General features: G+C 37.2%; 1 protein-coding gene across 2 annotated transcripts in view; it reads right to left on the bottom strand.

Annotated features, from left to right (window-relative positions):
• The window catches only part of Cntnap5c (contactin associated protein-like 5C), a gene marked incomplete at its 5' end in the record, with an annotated part of 856,281 nt that overhangs the window by 640,698 nt on the left and 200,035 nt on the right, over nucleotides 1–15,548 (bottom strand). For both annotated transcript variants that reach the window (NM_001415869.2, NM_001047866.3), the window contains 1 exon segment: nucleotides 1,514–1,661. In NM_001415869.2, the coding sequence (NP_001402798.1) occupies nucleotides 1,514–1,661 (148 nt within the window).

Genomic DNA, 15,548 nt, shown 5'->3' with positions numbered 1-15,548 from the left:
GATAGACCAGTGGAATAGGATTAAAGTCCAAGAAATGAACCCACACACCTATGTTCACTTGAATTTTGACAAAGGAGACAAAAAAGATAGCTTTTTCAGCAAATGGTACTGGTTCAACTGGAGGTCAGAATGTAGAAGAATCCAGATTTATCCATTATTATCACCCTGTAAAAGGTTAAGTCAAGTGGATCAAGGATCTCCATATCAAACCAGATACACTCAAACCAATAGAATAAAAAGTGGGGAAGAATCTTGAACACATGAGCACTGGAGAAAATTTCCTGAACAAAACACCAATGGCTTATGCTCTAAGATCAAGGATCGACAAACAGGATCTCATAAAACTGCAAAATTCTTTAAGGCAAAGGACACTGTTGTTAGGACAAAATTGCAACCTACAGATTTGGAAAAGATCTTTACCAATCCTACAACCTATAGAGGCATTATATCCAAAATATACAAAGAACTCACAAAGTTAGACTGCAGGCAGACCAATAATCCTATCACAGCTGAGGAATAGCCTAATATGTGCACCAGTAGAAGGGGAAGCCCTTGGTCCTGCCAAGACTGAACCCCCAGTGAACATGATAGTTTGGGGGACGGCACTAATGGGGGGAGAATGGGGAGGGGAACTGCCATATAGAAGGAGAGGGGGAGGGGTTAGGAGGATATTGGCCTGGAGACCAGGAAAGGGAATAACAATTGAAATATAAGTAAGAAATACCCTGTTTAATAAAGATGGAGGATAAAAACATAATCATTTAAAGCAGATAGATGGTAGGTAAATTAGATAAAATGTAATAAATACCAAAAATAGATGACAGACAGTGGTTGTTATCTCCATTTGTTTCCATTTGTTGTTTCCTTAGGAAATTCACCAAACCATGTTCGTAGGAATATGCTGTATTATGAACTCCAGGAATAATGGGGCTTCTCCATTCAGTTTCTGCTAAACATTTCACATGTCTAATCTCATGATGTTTTACTCTGTGTGTGTGTGTTTGTGTGTGTGAGTGTGAGTGTGTGTGTGTGTGTGTGTGTGTGTGTACTTAAGTACTGTCTGTCCACCTGCTATTTATCCTTTCACTTTAGCTTGCTATATACATAATAAGCACACTCACTTTAACCAAAATTATGACTATAGTGGCTCATCCTCATGGTTGAAAATAACTCAGTAAGTGATTGAGAATGAACATAAAGTTCTAAAATTTTAGTTCCTACTTTAATGAGGTGTGACTACAAGTATGAACTGTCAAGACTAGAATAAAGGGGTTCTAAGACTCAAACTTCTAACTAGGCAAACAGTCTACCCATAAAGGTACATCTGAAAGTTATAAATTTCTATCAATTTTTATCAATATTGTGTGGCAGAATTAAGATTTACAGAACCACAGAAATAAAGTTAACTTCCTTAATAAACAGAAATTAATTTATTAACAACAAGTAATTGTATAACAATCTGCTATTCCATAGACATCTTGTGCTGTGTGAGTTGGTACATTCTCCTACTTACTGTAGGAGCATCCATAGACCTCCACTCTCATGCCAATCTTTCCATTTGAATTCCATTCCAGGGGCACAAAGCGAACAAAGCGGGCTCTCACGGAGTGCAGCAGCTTGTGGTAAACCACACCATCAGCATTTGTGTTTCCGACAAATGTCTGAAGAGAGAAAAAAAATCAGTGTGTTCTAAGGTAGAAAACAATGTCAACAGAAGCATGTATACTTCTCCACTCATGCTTTTTGTAAATGTCAACAATAGCAGCAGAACAAAGCAAGAGAAAACAAAACAAAGACTCTCGTTTCTCTGATACTATACTAACATTGTGACAATACTGCCCTAAGTATTATAGTTTTTCATAAGTAGAAAATACTAGTCTTCAGGATCCTCTTCTACCTACCATGATCCTACTATTATGCCTAGTTAAATTGTATGAATAAAAGAAGCTGCAACAGATGACATGTGAATATTTAAAAGTTAATAACACAATACACTTTTCATTTACTATATGTCAATATTCACTGTGAAATATAAGATATTTGAAGAAAGGGAGTTTTACTGAAATAATTGTCAAATTTCTCTGAAGCCAGTTATTGCACTAAGCATATGATAACATCTTTACCATTTAATTGTTTTTAAATGGGAAGAGGAATGGGGGTGGGGTTCAGGATCAACTGTGGCATGATGATATAGGAGAGAGGGCCAGAGGGAAGGTTGATAGAGCATCTCTAGGACCTGCCAGAGAACCAGGATGGGACAGGCTTGGGGGTGTCTTTCAGGGTGGCTTTAGATGATACGCCTAGCAATGTTAATATGGAACCTGACCTGGTCCCCTTGTATAGCCACAGAGAATCCTCAGTAGAGGAATAAGGGCACCAACATACCCACAAAATTTTCCACTCCCAAATTTTCATGTCCAGAAAAGATGGAGCAAAAACAGAAGGAATGGCCAATCAATAACTTGCCTAAGCTGAGGTCTATCCAAAGGGCAAGGACTGACACTGTTAATGATATTTTGTTATACTTGCAGACAGGAGCCTAACATAACTATCCTCTGAGATGTTCCAATCAGCAGCCAAATGAAGCATATACAAAGGTCCACAACCAAACATTGGACAGAACTTTAGATTCTTAAGGAAGAATTTGGAGAAGGATTAAGGGCCCAATGAGGATAGAAACTTCACGGAAGAACAAAAGGATAAACTAACCTAGATCCTACATCCTAGATCCTTGGAGGCTGTTACAGACTAAAGGACCAACCAAAGAGCTTACATGGGCTTCACCTAAGCCCCCCGTACATATGTAAAATATGTTAAATCCAGTGTTTATATGGATCCACCAACAACTGGAGTCCAGGACTATCTCTAATGCTTTTGCCTGTTTATGGATATCATTTTCTTAACTGAGTTGCCTTGTCTCACCTCAGTGGTAGAGGATATGCCTTCACTTGCAGAGACATGATGTGCCAGGGTAGGGGAGTAGTAAAAGGGTCCTCCATCATTTCAGAGGAGAAGGGAATAAGAGATCAGGGAGAGACTTGTGAGAAGGAGGTCAGGATTCATTGGGTTCAGTGATAGGTATGTAAGCAGAAAAAAATATTAGTGCAGGAAGGGAAAAAACACAAGAAAATACATCATCAAATCATCCACTTACCCAATAGTTAGAAATTAGCCGGAAGTTCAATTCCAAGACTGTCCTATTCCAAGACAAATGTTTGGTTGTGCAGTTTCTACTATCTAAATATGTAATCATTAGATTTTACAGGAAGAAACCACCACAGTCGAGCTATATGTACAGTTCATGTTTCTATTATTTGTGATTGATGTTTATATGAAAAAATAATCATGTGCAGTGACAGAAAACATTACAGAATTGATTTTACTCTAATGGTCAAAGTGGACACCAAGAAGAAAGATTTTGAGAAACGGAGAGGAAAATAGACAGAGACAATCAGATAAAAAGGGAGAGACAGAGACAAAGGCAAAGAGCAACATACAGGGACAGAGGCACAGAGAGATAGACAGAGGAGTCAAGGATAAGGACAGACAGAGAAAAGTGTCTAAAGGACTTGTGAAAGTAATATTGTGTAAGAATATTATGCATTCTAAAATAGAGACATGGATTTCTTGAAGCCCAGTGCAAAGCATTCTAAAATCAAAAATATTGTATAAATGTCATTGAAAGGCCTATCACTCTAACAGATCAAACTAAATGGAAGTAATTACTGGAAGCTCTGAGCTAAACCTAAAGGCCCATTTTCTCTTCTGATAAGATAATTTAATAAGGCACAGGGTAACATGTAAACATGTTAACATGTAAACATAGAGTTAAAGCTAAAATTAATAAATCCTCTCCTGCTTCCAAGTTTCTTACTGTTCTTCTGGTGTACATGATAAACTGGGTTTTGATTTTGCTCTCAGATAAAGGAAATGAAGAAATTATATGCAAGGAATTAGCCTGCTATTGATGACTGACAAGGATCATAAAACATTCCATTTTAGGAGAGAAAGGGGAAATCGAAATAATGGATTCTCCTCTGAGTTCTGGCCTTTTCCTTTTCTTTTGGTTAGTGAAGAATGCCCGTTTCATCATTTTCAGTACAGAGCAATGTAACAAATATTTCACAGTCCTGTCACTGGTTGTGTCTGAAAGGCCAATCCTGATTTGATTGCTGTGGAGATACTTAGTTTTAGCTCTGTGGTTAGTGAAAGCAGATCATTGATCCATACTATGACCTTAGTTGTGTAGCACTTTGGGGTTGGGGAATAAAAGCATTTTTGCCTGCTTGAAGCTCCTTAAGCCAGAAAAACTACTCAAAACAGCTTTCCCAAGTTCCTGAAAATGACAAAATTCACTAGGCTACTCCCTGCCAGAGTAAACAGTAAGTGCTGAGAATCACTGAGAAGAGCAGAGCTGAGCTTCAAACAACCACCTAGAAGAAACAGAAACCAGGCAAAATGCCTCAAAGAGGTTTAGACAAACTAATGAATGTAGCAAGGACACTGTCCAACTTGTTATGCTGTATATAGGCTGTACAGTGTGTTCCAGGTTTCCCAGCTTTGTGAGCTATCACCCATGCTGGAGTAGGCCTTGATGATGGAGGTATCTTTGAATCACTTCTGGTCCTGTAAATAATCTTTCACCCACATTCCCAAAAGTAGCTCACAAAACTTTCACTGGTTCTCCAAAATGGGCTTTATTGATGAGACAGACTAATTCTATGACAGACTTCAAATTGGCAGTTCAGGAGACCAGTGATAAATCTCTGTTTCCAAGGACTGGAAAAGTCTAGGCAAGTCAATTACTGAAAAACAAAACAAAACAAAACAAACAACCAAACAAAAAATAAAAAAAAAAACAAAAAAACAAAAAGCAAAAAAAAAAAGAGACATCAGTCAGAAACTGCCCTCCCTTCAATAACTGCCCTGCTACCTAGTCAGAGGCAAGGGCAATGGGTATAAAAGTTTCCAGACATCCCCAGCTATACTTTTCATTGCCCCCTTCCCCACTCCAGCAATGGTTCTAGAATTTCCCTAGAGAAAGAGCCAACAGATGAAGAAAAAGGTAAGCTACGCCTCCCTCGAATTCCCTAATGTGCTCTAATTTGAGCATACAATCTTACTTTGGCACTTTCATTTTGGTAGATGGTAAACTCCAGATGCTGGACTTCTGCAGACTAAAATGACTAAAGACTAAAAAGACTAAAAATCTTGCATACTACCTGGCTCTGGGATATCATTCTTTGGCAAATCATGGACCCTTACAGTTGGTATCCATATTTTGTTCTGTCTTAGGATCCCTGAAAGAACTTTCCTTTATATTCTGTTCTCTCTTTCTTGTTAAAAAGCTTTAAATTGCATTTCTAAAGCTAGCCCTCAATGTCTATTTCCTTATGCCCTTTTCCACCTGGGCTGCCTACCAAAGTCCAGCTATGAAAGCATTGACGTTCATAAATCAAAAAACCGTATTGGCTCACCTAATTACCATTCTCAGGTAAAATTCAACACCTCATACTAAAAAATGGTGTCACTTTTGCCTTTATAAACTGCTGTTTTACTATGGACCACATTTGTCTCTTCTCTATCTAGAGGCAATCCTTTGTCCTCTGTTACAAATATCTCTCCCCTTTTTTTGTCCTCTTACCCTCATTCTCTACCTTTTGCGTTTCTTATTTCCTGATCCTTGTCACTCCTGGAGAAATAAATCCCTCTGTGCTTTGAACTTAGTACTAATCACTTTCTTCCCTATCTGTTATTAGATATGAGTTGAATATCTCTAAGAAAAGTTTCATCATATGAAACCCTCTCCATGGCATTCTGCCTCTTTTGTCTGGTTTCAGCATCTATCATTTGGAACAAACAAATGTTTTCAGGAAACAATTTATCTTACTTGCCTTGACGGATACTACTATCCATCAATACGATTCAACTTAGAGACGATATAAAAATGATACTGATTTAGTAGCATCTATTAATACAGGGGTGATGTACAGTTTGCTGCTGGTATGCTGAACAGTATAAGTGAGCTGACACTGCTGCCAACTCCAAAGAAAAACTACTTGTATATTTTGCTGAGCTAGGTATGGTGTGTTGAATTCATTTATAATGTACAGTTGATTTGTCAAATGTAAAATTATGGAGGATATGTAGACAGCTAGGGTATTCTGATTCTGATCATAAATGGGGTGTTTTAATGACAACTATGCTGAAGCATATGAGAAGACTAATACAGACATGCACATCCTTTACCATTGGAAAGCACCCTACCTCTAACTATTAAGTAGGGTAACTATACTACAAATGACACAGGTGCTGATTCCAGTGTTCCTCTCAGTAAAAGTCCTCCAGAGAATTTGATGTTTTCTCAGTACTACCCATCCCTCATGTTCTTACACAATAAAAGTTTACCTGAACAGCTTACTCCTCTTCTTCAGTTGTGTGACTTTCGCTAACCATTATTCTCCCAGCCATTTCAGCAAATAAAATCTAAAGGGAAGTTTGAATAATGTCCACTTTGTTGGTAATTTACCTGTATTAATTATTTTGCATGTAAATCTTACCATATACAATGGCTCAGATATACCAGCTATAACTCCATCTTCACTTAACATATATGCATTAAGATTTTCAGTGACAAGATCTTATAAACTTATGAAAAGTACATCCTACCTTCTAAGGATTATGGGTAATTTTTAATTAAGCCCTTTATCTACTAAAGGTAGAGTTAGAAGAGAAATACTAAGACCTAGATAATAATAAAAGCAACATCAAAAGCAAGAAGCCTTCTGTGCATATGTAGGACTCCATATTGTCATCTAGTTACTTCCCCTAAGTCTGCTTCTCAGGGTAATTAGTTCTACTGGCTGTGAGATGGCTCAACAGGGGTTCAGAAGAGTGATCACCTTAAAAACATGAGTGTCTGAGGATAATTTCTATAGCCTATTTAAAAAAGCACAGAATTACAAATGTCTAGTCACAGCACTAAGGAGATGACAAAAGGATCCATGAAGATCATTGTTCAGGAGTCTGACTAAGTTTGATTGGCAGGCTCTAAATTCTCTTTCAAAAGATGAACAGAAGAAATGACAAGATGGTTCAGTGGCTAGAGCCATATGCTGAGCCTTCAAGACTCAGTTTAATCCCTAGATCTTGCAAATGTATCAGGAGATAACTGACTACTGAAAGTTCTCACTCAACATGCATTATGTGGCGGATGTACCTCCACACATTATACAAATATACAAATATATATATACTGTCCCCATACACACACACATACACAAACACGCACTTACAAAAACTAAAAAATGCTAAAAGTCATTATCCTTATCATTGATATAGTTTGATAAACAATTATAACTCCTAATATTTTTCTTCATTTTACCAATAATTTTGAACTTTCTGAGTTGTAAATGAGAGAAAAGGGGTATAAAAAGTAACTTTGAAGTAGAAATTGCCTCGAATCACCTTGCCCCTGCCTACGCCTACATTAATAACCAACACCTTTCATTTGGAAGGAACTTGCTTTAATAGGTATCTCCAAAATCTTCTGAGAATAATAAGAACCTTGTCAGCTGTACAATCAGTGGAGCAGCTTCCTTATGATCACAAGTGTGAGAGTGTGCATGAATGATTTCTAGAATGTAAAGCAATCATATATGTCAATAGTATTAGTTGCTTTACTCACTATAATGACAAAATATGAAAAGAAATTAAGGGAGAAAGTTTATTTCTCTCTCCATGGAGAGTTGGAAGTGATAGCATCTATTATGTTGGGGAAGGCATGACTACAGGAACAGAGATCTCCTGATCATATTGAATCAGGAGAATAAACAGGAAGTAGGATAAGACTACAAAGTCTTCAAATCTGTTTTCAGTCAGTAGCATACTTCCTTCATTGAGACTAGCTCCTAGAGATTCCATAACTTTCGCAAACCAGATGAGAATCCAGTGTTCAAACAAAGAAGCTTATGTTGGGATATTTTTCATTCAAACATCAACCAAGGGCCAAAATAGATGCATGATTTTATTATCATTTAACTTGCATGATTCAAACAACTAGTTGCTCATGAAGGCTAAAGCCAAATTGAATGCAGATAGTCCCCACCAAAGCTTCCCACTGCTATTGTGGTTTTACAGTTCTATCTGTGTGGAGGATAAGAGATAATAAATTGACTGTTGACAAGCATGTACCATATTTGGTTCCATATCTACACTAAAACTGTAATACCACTATATATGCTATGTGCAGTAAACATGGGAAGACTGAAATGCCTACATGACAAATTCTTCTTTTCATACTCCACTAAAGAGAAAGTTTCTTCCCTGTGAAATGAAGTTCAGATCTATGTGTGAATTTGTTGAAGTTTATGAAAGGTAAGTTTATGAAAGCCCTGGTAAGGAGGGCTAGTCTTCCAAACTATTTGATCTAGGGTTTCAGAAGTCATCTCAGAAATGCATGAAAGTGACTTATCCAGAGATGACCTAATATTTTGCATGGCCTAAAATGGGTGAGCTCTGAGGCAAGGTCTTAAGAGACTTCATCCTAATATTGCTTTTTGCTACTGATATGCCTTTCCTGTTGCTATTACATAATCTAGTGGTTACTGGAAATTATCCCATCCTTTTTGTAATATTTTCTGCAAATTAGCATAATATGTACCCTTAAGATAAAGTGCCGTATAGACAAACCTTCATAACTTCTGACGATGGTTTATAAAATTATTAAATTTGTACAAGTAATTTCCAACCTTCTAAAAGCTACAAGCAGGGCTCAGTAAACTTTCATGTGTCACAGGCTAATTATTGCACTAGAATATAAGTAAGTAGGCTTGGAATGAAATTGCAATGAAGTAAAACATTCCTTTTAGGTTACCTGTGAGACAACTATCTGATAACTAAAGTTATAAACTGGGAATGGACTTTTATTTGAAGGTGCAAGGACAGAAAATAAAATACTAACAAGTTTATCTATACGAAAATTAAAAATAATAAGTTGAAAGACAGATGATTTGTCCCTTTTCAAAACAACGCTAACTTTTGACAAAAAAAAAAAAATGTTGTTTCCAACTTATAATGAACTTAGAGACCTAAAAGATAATGTATGTTTATGATACTAATCTTTATGGAAAAACATGTAAACAGTCTTCTGTAACTGTCATTTTATGAAATGAACTATGGTTTTGAATTTGCTATGAATTTGTAGAATGCAATGATACTTGAGAAAACATGTAATCAATAAGCTTGAGAAATTATAAGAACTAAGAACAAGAATAAAATGAGAGTGTGACTCTCTTTCATTTCATCCAGAATGTATGTTTTTTTCTGCATTCATGGATACAGGTTGTTTGGAACTTGCTTTATGGAGCTTTTACTCCATTCACCAAATGTGTGCTTGTGTAATATGTATGTATGTATGTATGTATGTATGTATGTAAAATAAATGTAGCCTCTTTTTCTGTTTCTCTACAGAGTGAAAAACAGAGTGAGTGTTTTTCTACAAATGTAAATTTCTTTTCATTTTTCAATGGACCACAAAGAGTTAATGAATTCCAAGCCTCATTTCTGATTAGATAAGGGCTAGCTAATTTAAAAAAAGAACCAAAACCAAAACAAAACAAAATCAAAGAGCACAAGAAAGCTAATTCCTTTATCTAATCCCCTGCTGCTAAACAGCAGATATAAATAATTAGAAGTCACAAACTATGAATGAGTTATGAAAGGTAAATATTATCAAGAATAAGCTACTTTTTCTCTCACTAAAACAACTTTGTACCTATAACCACTTCCTCTGTCCATTGCTACTTCCTCAGAAAACTGGTGCTGTGCCTAGCCCACAGTGGGTTACACATGAAATTTCTGTAAGGATTAGGCCCAGAGGAAAGGGAGAGCCTTCTCATATGTCTATGGTAAGACCCTAGGACAATGTAAGAAATGAAACTAAGATAAAACATTGGATAAGCTTGTTAACCAGTTCACATGTATGTAAGTATAGCAGTGGTTCCATAATGTGATCCTGCTACCTGCATTCACAAGTTTAACCATATGCAGACCTTATTACCATTTTACAAGTGAAATATATTACATATGAATATGTGTATATGATCTTAAGTCTATTTGTCATCTATCTCTACTTAGTATTTATCCTCTATCAATTAATATGCATCTTCTTCTAATTGCGCTATAAGGTAAGAAAGACAAATTCTCTTAGAGTCACAATAAATACCTTCTGCATGGTCAACAGAATGATACTTGAGATTTGTTCTCTAAGATGTTGAGCTGCTGTTTTCTTAGGAAGCAACACCAACATGCTGTGGGGATTACCTTACCCCAGAAATGTGAACATACTATCATAATGTGGGAACTCATTGACACAATTTTACATATTTTGTTGGCCTTTGGGAAACAAAGTCTTATGTAGTCAGTTTTGCCTTGGATTCTCAAACTTTCTGATACAGCCTAGCTGGTAGAATACCCCGATTATAACTATGTCACATCTAAAAACCTTGTTCACTGTTATCGATAGGAATTTAAAGGACAGGAGTACGAAGATACATTCTTCCTTTTTTTTTTTTTTCAGAGCTGAGGACCGAACCCAGGGCCTTGCGCTTGCTAGGCAAGCGCTCTACCACTGAGCTAAATCTCCAACCCCACGAAGATACATTCTTATTGATAATACAGTACTGAGGGCTACCAGAATGTTATTACAACTTAGAGTGTCTTCCACTCCTACAGGTGACCTCAGTACTCTTAACTTGCAAACTAGAGTGCTACACTGGAGCAAAAATGTGTCAGTGTAAAGGGATCTGCAACTCTGTGTTAGCAAGGTGAGGGAAGATTACAGTGTGTTGGTGTTGGTGGGTAACACTTGCTGTTTCTGCTTTATTGGTGTCTCTGATGGTGTTGATTGGCTTGCTGACTCCTCTAGTTTCACACAACTTTACACTTGTTCTTAGTCTTTTTCAATGGCAATTAGCCATGGACAAAGTATGTCTGGTGCTTGTACTGTGAAGGTCAAATGATGACCAGAAAGTTGCTTTGGCAATGTTTTAGAGTGTTTTCTCTCAGAACATTTTAGGCTCATTCCCATGTATAAGTCTCTATACCATTAGATAAGCCTCAACCTGTCAGTCAAGTAAGGTGTTTCCATATAAGCTTACCTAACTTCCAAGGTTGAAAATTTTGTAGAAGACAACAGACCCTATGGGAAAGTAGTGTGAAAGCACTAAAGAATTAGTATCTGATGCCAGGTTTTCTGATACATTGAGATCAAACCTCTGGCTGTTTGATAACATTCTTTGAGTAAATGAACACCAAGTGAAATATCTAGTAACTTGCTTCAGACAGCAGAAATGAACACATATAAGGCTGGGCAGATGTTCTAGCCATCAATGCTTGCTGTGCAAGCAGGACCCAGGTCTACTTATATTATACCTTGGACCCAGGTCTACTTATATTCTGGTGCGGAGGACAGAAACAGTTTCTCTGGGGCATGCTAGCCAGAAAGCTCAGCTGAGGTAGTGATGTGCAATGAGAGGTTTAGTGACAAACTGTTGATATTAATTTCTGGCCTCCACATGTGTGGCAGGGTAAGACAGTGCAGTGGTTATTTCATTGTGTATTCTTGAAAGGCCATTTTAGGTCTAATAAGAATTTGATCTCCCTGACAGAGAACTCTATGAAAAATTCCTGAACTGTATTCTTGTAACCTGAGCTCAAATTGCCACAGCTAAATTATACAGGCTTTTGTTAAACTGACTCATTCTAAAACCTGTGCAATAACTCCCCCATCTCCTTACACATAACTGCAGAGAGAGATACAAGGATATGGTTTTTGTCTTTAAAATTCCCTTGTTTTAAATATTTTGGGCCACACTTAGATCCCATACATCAGGATATACTCCCAACCAGTCAAAATAAAGATTTATAATTTGCCATAAACTATGTCTGAGTGTTCAAATTTGCTGAGTTGCCATAACATAGACATTCACATACTTGTATGTGAGTATTCACAGACATCTGGCTAAGATACACACACAAGGATTAAGAGAAAGAGTCAGAGAAGGGGATGAGGAAGAAGAAGAGGAGAAGAATTGTCTTTCTGATTGCCAAAAGAAAAGCAAGCCTTAAGTCTGTATAGGTAGTTAATATCACAGAGCTTTTTCTTTGGAACCATGAATACACATGAAAACAGATGTTTTACCAGTATGTCTACAGAGATTCTCTTTTAATTTTCAGTTACATTTCTTTGGCTAGGAAACTCCTGTGTGATGTCACTGGGTCAGTGATGTCATAATAAAGTAGGAGGCCACTGAAATTTGACGTGCTACCTATGACTGCTTTTTCACATACAACATCAGGGCTTCCATATTTCTTCACAGAATCCAGGCAAGTGAGGAAAGCAACTATTTATTTGATCTAGAGTACAGGTTTACAGAGAATACAAAGCATTCTCTGTCACATTGTTTCTCATTTATGAATTTTTTACAAATGAGGGAACTAAGATCTAGATGTTGTGTACAGTGTCCACAGTGTAGATGGTGTGTGAGCCCAGATCAAGCTTCTTGAGCAAGTGTCCAAACTTCCTGCTCAACTTTCTTGATTTACAGCTGGCCTCTTCCATTGGATTGTGTACCAGATGCTACCTACAGAAATCTCTAGCCTTGTGGTAGTATTCAAGCAGAGGGAGAGTGAATTAGCAGAGAGAAGGAAGAGTGATGCAGAGGACTCAACAAGTAAGCAAGGTGCAGAACTGTTTCTTGCAGTGAAAGCTTCAGTAGAATGTTCTCCTCTCCTTAGTCTACAAATGCTCTCAGGGAACAGAGTAATTTTTACAAACCTTATTTCTTCTGTATAGGTTCTTACATACACTCTTTTCTTGGGGTGGGGCATGGATTGGGGTCTGTTCTTAGATGCTTTCTGTTGGCTTGGTCTGAGTTGTCAATGATACCTCATTTGCATAGGAAGGAGCTGAGGAAGCTGCCCTTATGTAACGGGTGGTCACAATCTTCTCCATGGAGTACTGCAGTCACATGACAGGTGCCTGGTCCAGAGAGGGAGAAACTCCTACCATCTTCCCAGAGGTTTAAGGGCTTCCAAACCACTCAACCTTTTTCCTGGCATGGTCCAGTTCCTCACACACTTCCTACATTACCTTGATGTAGTAACTACTGTTTAATTCAAAAATTGTTTTGAAAAATTGTATCTTGTGTTTTAATTATATTTATACCTATCTGGCCTTGATTATTGAAGAACTAGTTATTTTATAACAGGAATTCCTATCAAATCTCTCTCTCTCTCTCTCTCTCTCTCTCTCTCTCTCTCTCTCTCTTTCACACACACACACACACACACACACACACACACACACAATTTCAGAACATAGGCATCACACCTGTACACAGTATATTAAACATTTTCTCAAGTTTGACCTTAATTTACCACAACACATTCTGCTTCAAGGTTTGTTCATTCTTACATGTTGTGGCAGAATAATTTTGTTTCAGGTATACTATTCCTGCTTGTGGGGTAAACTGAATTATCAGAAGCCTCTATATTCTTAGCATTTAACATGGGGTAAAATATTTTATGAAACATCTTAGAAAGTTCAAAATATATAGTAAATATAACAAAGTATATAAAACCAAGACATGCTGATGAAAAGTTGAACATGGACACACATACTAAATGAATTCATTTTAGAAGAGGCATAACAACAAGAATAAGAACCAAAGCCAACCAGATGATTGTACTCTCATCTCCATGGTACTAGACCTGGTCAAAGTCATTTTTCTCTCTGCCTTGCTTCGTTCTCTGTTAAAGAAGAGCTGCACACCTGGAGATGTCAGAGGAATATTTTAAGGATATGAAAAAAAATCTTCATGTGATGCTGGTCCTGGCATCTACCAAATAGTCTGCATGTTTACTATGCATTTTCCCCTTTGTAATGAATAGATTCAAGTTAGGGTCACTACAAACACAGGGATCTCAGGCACTTTGACAGGAGCCGTGCTTGTGACTTGAGAACTACCAGTACATCGGTTATGTCTTCCCCTGGTTTTTAAATATGTATTCTTATTTTACTAAACGACTTGAGAAAAAAATAAAATTACACTAACAATTAGGCATTATAAGTGAATAAAATATGGCTAACATACAATTAATTGTATACCAAAGCTATACAATCCCACTGTATCCAACATTTGAAAACAGGGAACTGCTTCAGAACTAAGGCTACTACAATCACTAATCACTTCAAGATATCTTTCTTTTCTCACACCTATTACAGAACAGAAAATTAAGAAAAGGTAAAGCAATACATAGAGGTTTACCCTGCAAATGTAAAAGCAGCACAATTTTAGGAGTGCCTTGGAATACATCCCCAGTAGAATAAATTGTTGACATAAAACAAGACAAATCCAAGAGTTTTGACAGACATTATGGTCAAGTTGCTTCCTCACAATGCCCCCAGTTACCCTGAGACCCACAGAGCCATAGTAAACTGTATAAGCCTTTATTGTAGTTTTCCATCCTCTTTCTTCTGCTTTTTCTTCTTTTATCCACTTCCTTTTTGGCAAACAGTTTCAAAATGCAAATCACCAGTTAGATTTATTCAAATGCCACATTTAGGAAACGTAGACAAAAAATTATTCAGAGCCTGAGATATAGAATCTGACAGATGACAGGGCTGTGTGAATAAATTTCAATACATACTTCTTTGTCATACCATTTCAGTCTTAATTTCCAATGAGGCTTTCAAAATGCATTAGAGCTCTGACTCCATTAAAGCAGCTCTGGGTTTTGTGAGTTTGTTGGCTGAGTTATTTAGAGGTTCCATTTATCCAGCTTATTTGTAGAGATTTGTAAAGACAACTGGTTTAAAGTATTAACTGTCTATTAACCTTGTCTTTTTCTTTTCAAATGCAATCAAGACCATTCTTTCCATCACCAGGGCACATTGTGGAGCACAGAACATTTTATCTGGTTTGAATTATGTGACCTTTTCTTGTCACTTTTTATAGTTCTTTCCTGCTAACATTTCTTTGCAGTAAGCAATCTTGGTTTATAGAAAATGCTAACTGTACCTTTAAGACATTTCATGATGTATATCGTTACGCCTCAATTTAAATTTTCTGGGCACAGAGCAGTGATGGGGGAAGTCACTTTAGCCTGTTTTTCATCTGTATTCGTGATTCTATTACATCTTTCTTTGACTCAGCAATATTTGGTTACTCTTCCCTCTTGTACATGTCCCCTATACCTAGTTTCACTTTCTCACTTTTTGCTAGGAACAAAAGAGCTTTCAACTAACAATCAGTCCTTGGCACTGTCTGTATGTTCTCTAAAGAAAGGTTCGGTTCCCTCCTGATATGAACCAGTCGCCTTAGCAAACTTTGGGCACTGACTCCACACCCAGGACAGACAAATGAAGTCTGTATTCCAGGTGCTCTAGCACACGCAGGATCAGAGGTGAGAAAGACAAACAACTGCTCCAACATTCAAAATAACTCGGATCCCCTTGATCCAGGGACACGGGAACACTCATGCAG

The sequence above is a fragment of the Rattus norvegicus genome, chromosome 13 (assembly GCF_021556685.1).
Source record: "Rattus norvegicus strain SHRSP/BbbUtx chromosome 13, alternate assembly SHRSP_T2T, whole genome shotgun sequence".
NCBI lineage: Eukaryota > Metazoa > Chordata > Mammalia > Rodentia > Muridae > Rattus > Rattus norvegicus.
Note: the sequence above shows the minus strand (reverse complement) of the source record. Positions and strands in the feature narration are given on the sequence as shown.